Here is an 8,720-nt window from a genome sequence, read left to right as displayed (position 1 = left end):
TGTGCCTCATAGAAAAGAAAAGAACTATTTTTTTTCTTTCGCAAGAGGCACAAATTTGCTTCTCGTGGAGGCATAAGTTTGCTTCCGTGAAAGGCACATGTTTACTTTCGTGAGGGCACAATTTTAACTTTCGAAAAGGAAAAAAATGACGCAAATATAGTGCGTCACTTTCGGAACCTGAAAAGGTGAGAGTGACCTTTGGGAAGGATACCACTTTATTAGTGATTTCGGAAGAAACGCGCAGCTCCCCTTATCCCCGGTGCTAGCTTTTGGCCAACCTGTAAGCCGGGCTCCCGTATTCGTTTATCCTTTCTTGTGTGATCTTTTTTCTATTTTTTTTGCTTCTTCAAAATAGTTTGGGATTTCAAAAAAATATCTGAATTTCAAACAATTTTTAAAAATACATAAACTGTTCATGAATTTAATAAATGTTTCCAGATTTTAATAAATGTATATGAATTTGAAAAAATTCTCACGAATTTCAGAAGTGTCAGAATTTTGATTTTTTCTGATTTTGAGAATTTTCCTGGATTTAAAAATGAAAATACGAATTGAGGAAAAATGTTCCTGGATTTCTATAAAAAATCTCGAATTTTTAAAAAAAATATTAACTCAATATTATTTCAGGATTAGAAATGTTCCTGGATTTAAAAAATTGTTCACGAATTTCAAAAAATGTTCCTGGATTTCTGAAAAAGTTTATGAATTTTAAAAAACGTTCTGACTTCAAAATTGTTCTCATATTTCAACAATCGAAAAATAAAAAGGAAAAATAAATACTGAAAAATGGAAAAACCAGAAAAAGTTGACAAGAAAAAATACAGAAAAAAAGAATACGTAATCTTTCCAAAAGGAAGTGGAGTCTCTCGAAAAAAATCTACTTTAGTTCTAGTTCGCGCCGTGTGACTCAAAGCGAATAAATTGGCCGGCCCGGAAAGGAAGCAAACGGCAAGGGGTATGCATTTGGTGGCTATCCGCTGACCTGTGCGAGAAATAGGATTCGCCGCCTTGGGTGTGACAGAGAATCCTACCAAAATCTCTGAATCCTATGAACAATGTAACTACTAGGATTCCCTAAGAAGAAGAATATAACTGCTAGGATTGGAGGAACGGCTGAGACAACTATAGTTCAGTTTAAGATCCACGACTGCAGGTGGCAACAATTTTCTGGACATGGAAGATGTTGACAAGGAAAGAAGCAAGATACCCGTTCAGAACACAACCTGTATTTCATTTTATTTTCTTGTCAATAATGTGCCAGGGCAGAGCAGAAATTACAGCAATCACATTTAGATTTCAAATATTCTGTTAAATGACTTCCGGTATACTTACAGATTAGTTTTCAGAAGCACGACTTTTTTATCAGTGTCAGTTACTGTAACATCTTAACAAACTTGTACTTCAAATTGCAGTTGGGTTAACATGCAATCATTGCCTTGTGCTGTTTAACTGAAATATCCAAGCTTTCAACAAAGTATGTGCACCTGACACGCAGTCATGCTGGTCCAACTGGAAGGTTTTAGCCAACAATGGACCACCCATCATGTTCAGCAGTTACAACTTCTGCATATGCAAGAGTTATTACTGGAGTGGGGAATATACAGCAAACAGAGCATGAGCAGCAACAGCCCGTCACCGAAGAACCAACCGAATTGTGTTTCTTTCTTTCTTTCGCGAGCCACCACTGTGGTCGGTAAAGAAGACACCGGGACCAAACTAGAAGGCGAGATCGTTCAGAATGGCTGTTCCGTATTTTCTCTTTTCCGAGCTACTGCAGAAGCTAGCAGCTGGTTGTTCTGAATAAGTCTGCTCTTTGCAGTGGTGTTGACCTGTGCCTTGGCTTCTGTTCCTAGACTCAGGCACGTCATGGGTATGCTTCCCTTCGTATGTGGTTATCACAGCATGTGGTTCCTCGGAAGATCTCTCGATATGCTTCTTGACGTCGCAGCCTTGGTAAGTGCACTTGTAATAGCTCCTGCATGGACAGAGTATGGAGCTCAGGTTCGTGGGATTTTTTCAGATCTCAAAAAACACTGGGTTTACTGTCTTTCAATTTGGAATGAATTGTCTGTACCAGATGGACCTTATGAAAAATAACAGACGATACATCACCAAACAGACAACTGATAAGCGTGCAGATTCTTCATAGCCACACTTTGAGAATAAAATAAGAAACATATTCCTTATTTGACCAAATAACTATGACAGCAGTTAGAAATTCTACTAAGATCAGGAGCAGGATCTTCATATCAGTTGAATTATAAGATAAGCAAGGCATTGATTCTTTGCCAAATAATTCCTTAGCCAATTCTATGTAGGGTGGGATATTGGCCGCTATTAACAAGCAGTATCAGTCAAGCTTGTCAAGTGTTTATTTCTCTTGAAGCGAATGTAAACCATTCATGCATGACTGCAAGACAAACATCCCATGCCTGCGCAAGTGCAAGTGAGCTATGTGGAGTTGTCGACAACAACATCAAGTTGATGCCAAGATACTTCACATGCTACAGCATTAACTAATTAGTATCCAAGGCAGTTATTACATATACAATTATAAATATGACACATTTTGTAAGATCAAATGATAAAGAAAAAAGTTCAAACATTCAACAATAAAATGGGATAATGGGCTTACCTTGGGTGAGGATTTCCTCTCACCACTTTCTGTCCATACTTGCGCCACCTATAGCCGTCGTCCAAAAGATCAACATCGCTCGTTGTACTCACGATGATCTTTTGACCTGGTGCATTCCTACCTCACGGAAATTATAACAGTAAGCTTAAAGATGCTAATTAGGAAGTCTGGATGGATTTAGCAAAGTTCCAAGTAAGGAATTTATGTTCAGCTGTAGGAAATACCTTTCATTTGCATCGGCATCACCAACATCTCCATCAACAGTTCTTATTTCACCATCACCTTCCCGGATATCACTTAAACTAGATAATTGCTCATCTCCCTCTTCCTTCGTTGGCAATAAACCATCCACCATCGTGCCATTTGGCGTTATAGGTTTTCCATAATAACCTTGACAACCTAATTGTGATCTAGTTGAAGGATCCTTGGCATCATTGAATTCATCTAACTCATTCAATAAATCACCACAATCTTTAAACCTCTTTGAGGGAGGTTCATGGCAGTGCTGACCTCTATAAATTATTTTAATAATTCGTCCATCTGCAGAGTGCTCTACATTTTTCCTGACCGGGCAGTTCAGGGTGCATTTGTAATAGCTCTTTGGATACTTCCCACCCTTGACTGCCTTTTGTCCATACTTACGCCAATTGTATCCATCATCAGCAGGTTTATCCAGAGTGATGGATGAACCTTGGAGTGCTTCCAGAACTCCAGCCGATCCAGTGTTGATACTGTCCAGAGTGGTGGATGAATCTTGAAGCACTTGTAAAACTCCAGTTGGTCCAGTGTTGACACTACCACTACCAGTGTGTGATGGCAAAGTCTGTCCCTGCATTGATGCCGCGCCTACGGAAGAACTGACATGCTGAGGTGTCAGCACTGAAGTTGCCAATGAGAAAGAAGAAGAGTTGTCCACTTGATCAAGTATACTGTATTTCGAAAAAGCTAGTTGAGGTCCAATCTTGTGATGCAATCCCGCCCCTTGTTTTTCCCGCAACTCTTTCTTTTGAGCTACTTGTGCTGCCAGCTGTGCTAGGTCTTGTTCATGGAACACATCAAAGTTGTCCTGCAAAAGAAGAAAAATATATATATAAACTTAATAAAACATACCATTGCAATAGTAACTAAAACCATGTAAAGCAACTCAACAAAACACAGTGCAATAGTAACTGAAACCATGCAAAGGAATTCAACAAAGCACAGTGCAACAGTAACAAAACATAGCATAAGAAAAGTGCACATCGACGTGGTATTCAACAAATTTTCATGTGAAGGAATCAAGGGTTTCTACCATTATTGCAGGAAAAACATACAATCAGGCTCCGTGACGCTTTCAAAATGGAAGAAGATGGTGCCACCATTTGAGAGGTCAAGGGATAACGCTACCATCTCAAATCTAGACGGATCACAAATCTAATCCACCATCTAAGAAACATCAGGTTCTTGGAAAGATCGCCCGCCCACTGGCTGTCCTTGTCGATTGCGATGTTTACTTATCAACATATAATTCGACCTGGTAGCACGTGAAAAAAATGGGGACGCCCAGCACGTCATGTGCAGCTGTCGGCAAGGCAGAAGGCGCACATCGGCGACCTTGACAGTTACCAATCCACGGGCCGAGGCCGACCCGCGATTAACTTGACGCACGTGCAATGCAGGCCATTCGTCCCTGGAGAAGCTGGTCCCCTTCCGGCTGGGGCGCCCAGGGCCAATAATTCCAAGGAGCATGGGGCCGCAGGCCGCGGAAATTCCGATCCCGCGGCCTAAAAATAGCAACGCGGAGGGAGCTGGATTGGCAACAGAAACAATAGAAGGGAAATCTACCCTGTTCATGCCGATTCAGTACTATACTGGTGGACTGGTGGTATAGTAATTATTACTGCAATTGGTAGTACGTCGAGCTAGGACAGATAGTTACGTAGTGTTAATTAATAATCAATCAAACAGGACAGCGGCAGCGAGCGTGGGATTAAGGGGGGAGGGAGCTGAGATGGGATCGGCCGTCGGTACCTGGGGGTACCCGAGGAGCGGCGGAGGGGAAGGGAGCTGCGCGAGGGATAGGGGTCCCCCGAAGAAGCCGAGCGCCGACGCGGCCGGCGGCGGCTGCTCGTCGGGGAAGAGGCCGTCGAGCGCGGGCGGGGCCCAGAGGCCGCCGCCGTCGCCGATGCCTGACCACTGCCCCGCCGCCATGGGTGAGTAGAGGAGCGTAGCGTACGCGCGCGTCGGCGACGAGCGAGTGGGCTGGAGGGAAGGAGGGAGGGGGTGGGTGCTTTCTGCTGTCGGATTGGTTGCCAAGTGGGACGCTGGGTATTTATTCCCCGGGACGGGACGGGAGGCGCGAGTGGGCGAGGCAACAAGAATCGCAAGGAGGGAGCTGAATGATTGGTGGCTCGTGCCACGTCAAGGGAGGGGGGAGCCCGCGGATCCGTCGCTCCCGCCCGCAAACGGAAGCGAGACTCAGATATTTTCGGAAACCGTGGCGGAGGCATTTGCCCATTCGTTCTAAACATGGCAAGCCGGACCTTAACAGACTGACCCAGGTACCCGTCCCGTGCAAGTTAAATTTCAGGTATTCTATCTGTTATATGATGATGGTATTATGTGCTTTGGCACTTTGATTATCTGCTGTGGAGGCAGAGACGCAATCCCTTGGTGTTCAGTTTGAGAGACGTACGCCGCACGTAGTGTGTCATCCGCCCTTGCTTTCGTTGGAGACGTGATTGTAACGTGATTGGTTGTCATTTCAAATGTGTCATCCGCTAACTGTAGACGCGTTCGGCGATAAGGGGCTCGTAAGGATGTGCGCGAAGTGTTATATCAGCTTTTTCTTAGGAGTTGTACATCACTACCGTGCACGTCTATTTCTTTTTTTTTATTTGCATGTGCTTTGTGCAAAATCTGGTCGAACATATTTATAAACCCTAAACGGAAGCGAAACTCGGATATTTTCCGAAACTGTAGCAGAGATATTTGTCCGTTCGTTCTAAACATGGCAAGCCGAACCAACAGATTGAGCCAGGTGTCCGTGCAAGTTAAATTTCAGGTATTTTATCTGTTGTGATGAAGGTATTATGTGCTTTGGCACTTTGATTATCTGTTGTGGAGACAGAGACGCAATGCCTTAAGTGTTTAGTTTGCGAGACGCACGCCGCACATAGTGTGTCATCCGCCCTCATTCTTGTTGGAGACGTGACTGTAACATGATTGATCGTCATTCCAAGTGTGTCATCCGTTAACGGTACACATGTTCGGTGATAAGGGGCACCTAAGGATGTACCTAGAATGTGATATCAGCTTTTTCTTAGAAGTTGTTTTCCTTTGGGATAATAAATTTTATGCCCCTAGTTGTGTTCCACTATGCCTTTTCCCTTTAACCGGTTGACCATCACTTTGAAAACTTCATAACAAATTCATACTAACTTAGAAAAGGCAAATAAGATATCAAAATGTTCAAAAAAAACATCACCTATATATGCATATCATTTGCATTCATGAAAAAAAATGTTGGAAAGTCCTCATCTCAGTTTAAGCTCATACGATCATAGCATGAACAGTAAAATATGAAACAATTGTACATTGACCAGTGTTTTGAGTGATTGTCAAGTTTCATCAGGGAATGACATTCGTGGAAGTCGTGGCAAAAAGACAAAAACGATGCTCCAAAACGAAAGCAATTTGGGGTGCTGATTTTGTTTTGTTTTTGCCGTGACTTCCATGAATGTCATTCCCTGATGAAACTTTGCATCAAAATATTTGTCAATGTTTTCCACAAAAATAGATTTTTTTTTCAAATTTGACTGTTCGTCCTGAGATCATATAAGCTCAAACTGAGATGAGGACCTTCCAACACTTTTGTCATGAATACAAATGACATGCACATATAGATGATATTTTTCTAAACATTTTGATATATTATTTACATTTTTTTGAGTTAGCATGAATTTGTTATGAAGTTTTCGAAGTGATGGTCAAATGTTCAAAGGCAAAAGCATAAGAGGAGTAAAGTGGCTTGGGTAGAACCGAGAGTTTTTGAAAACTAGGGGTAAAACTACCGAGTGGGACACAACTAGGGGCATAAAATTAATTATCCCCTTTTCTTTTAGGAATTATTTTTTAGTACCTTTGAGAGACCGCGCCGGGACATCATCTTGACATTGATGAAGTCGCCACAAACACCTTTGTAGTTGATGAAAACGTCTCCTCCCACTAAACGCACATCGCCGGAAGGCCTGAAATAATCCCAGAAAAATGCGAGCACCGGTGCCAAGTCTAGGACTTGAAACCTGGTGGGCTGGGGATACCACTGTCCTCCTAGCCATTCAACCATTGGTTGGTTCGCTTTTTAGGAGTTAATTAATTGCACTAAACTATAGACTTTTCGTATCGGTCATGGTGACCCAAAATTCCCGATCACGCTACTTTAACAAAAAAATGCGGAAAAACTTTCAACCTATTCATCAACTGTCATGGGCTCACGACAGTACAAAGAACACTAGAAGTAAGAGAAATTACATCCAGGACCATAGACTACCTACCGACGACTACAATCAGTGGAGCAAACTGAAGGCGCGCCACCATCATCGAAACTAGGCAAACTTTGTTGAAGTAGACAGTCGGGTAGACGATTCGAACTAACCGAACTAGCAAAGTATCGAATTCTCAAGTCAGTTCATGGAAAATAGCTAGATTTAAGGGGAAAGGGACTAGGGTTTGCATAGCCGTCAAATATGCATATTAGGCTAACATGGCGGCAAGTGTTTCAACCCAATTACATGAAGATTCCCCAGTCACGAAGCACCCGTGGCTTTATAGACATTACAATCAAGGTAAAAAATAAAAAGTACAAACGAAGCGGGTGAATTTTGTCATAAAGTAACAGTTAACAATGACCCTAGGGTGAAGGAGGTCAGTCTGGTCGCAGGTTAGCACCGTCTACAAGCTTTGGCTGGCGCAAAGCAGTAAGGTACGCCTAGGCTCGTCGGATCGGAGATGGATGTCTATCTTTAAATTTTCCCCAGAGCAGTACATCACACCCATTTAGCCGAATGTTATGAAGTGTCGAATTTCTAATTTTGGGGTGTGACAATTCCTCGGTGGAGAGATCAAATTAAGTATAATATTTGCCCATGGCTGAAATGCAGGGAAAATCTTTTGGATGCAGCTTGAATCTTCCCAAGCAGTCATTGCCTGTTGGCATGTTCTTCCGCTTAATGAGCCATTGTACCACTGGAATGTTGATATTACCTTGGGCTCAAGGAATGAGTTTCCTGTCCAGTAGTTCTGCATGTTCAATGATTATTGTGCCATCATGGTTTAGGAGCGGTAAAGTGGCATTGGGTGTTGCTTGTGGCCCAAGCGTTGTTTCAGCTGGTTGACATGGAAGATAGGGTGAAGTTTACATCCTTTAGGAAGTAACAATTTGCAAGAAACTACCCCAGCTCTTTCTAGCACATGAAATTGAAGGAAATATGCCCTACAGGCAATAATAAAGTTGTTATTAATATTTCCTTATATCATGATAAATGTTTATTATTCATGCTAGAATTGTATTAACTAGAAACTTAGTACATGTGTGAATACATAGACAAACAAAGTGTCCCTAGTATGCCTCTACTTGACTAGCTCGTTTATCAAAGATGGTTAAGTTTCCTAGCCATAGACATGTGTTGTCATTTTATGAACGGGATCACATCATCAGAGAATGATGTGATGGACAAGACCCATCTGTTAGCTTAGCACTATGATCATTTAGTTTATTGCTATTGCTTTCTTCATGACTTATATGTGTTCCTATGACTATGAGATTATGCAACTCCCGAATACCGGAGGAACACCTTGTGTGCTATCAAACGTCACAATGTAACTGGGTTATTATAAAAATGCTCTATAGGTGTCTCCGATGGTGTTTGTTGAGTTGGCATAGATCGACATTAGGATTTGTCACTCTGTGTATCGGAGAGGTATCTCAAGGCCCTCTCGGTAATACACATCACTATGAGCCTTGCAAGCAATGTGACTAATGAGTTAGTCACGGGATGATGCATTACGGAATGAGTAAAGAGACTTGCCGTAACGAGATTGAACT

The 8,720-nt window shown here is 42.3% G+C and overlaps 1 protein-coding gene across 3 annotated transcripts; it reads right to left on the bottom strand.

The window, feature by feature from the left end:
- Positions 1–1,204: 1,204 nt before the first annotated feature.
- Positions 1,205–4,930, bottom strand: LOC125536386 (putative WRKY transcription factor 3). Of its 3 annotated transcripts, none has more exons than XM_048699599.2 (4): positions 4,646–4,930; positions 2,860–3,701; positions 2,636–2,752; positions 1,205–1,975 (listed from the first exon to the last, which is right to left on the bottom strand). In XM_048699599.2, exons 1-4 carry the CDS (start codon positions 4,823–4,825, stop codon positions 1,717–1,719), a joined length of 1,398 nt encoding a protein of 465 aa, XP_048555556.2. In that variant the 5' UTR covers positions 4,826–4,930; the 3' UTR covers positions 1,205–1,716. The 3 variants fall into 3 exon arrangements, with proteins under 3 accessions (XP_048555556.2, XP_087399626.1, XP_087399627.1); XM_087543500.1 differs by lacking the exon at positions 4,646–4,930 and adding an exon at positions 3,949–4,537; XM_087543501.1 differs by lacking the exon at positions 4,646–4,930 and adding an exon at positions 3,927–4,529.
- Positions 4,931–8,720: the final 3,790 nt, after the last annotated feature.

Source organism: Triticum urartu, chromosome 2A (genome assembly GCF_056163025.1).
Source record: "Triticum urartu cultivar PI428250 chromosome 2A, HENAU_Tu73, whole genome shotgun sequence".
Lineage (NCBI taxonomy): Eukaryota > Viridiplantae > Streptophyta > Magnoliopsida > Poales > Poaceae > Triticum > Triticum urartu.
This window is presented reverse-complemented; position numbering and strand designations above follow the sequence as displayed.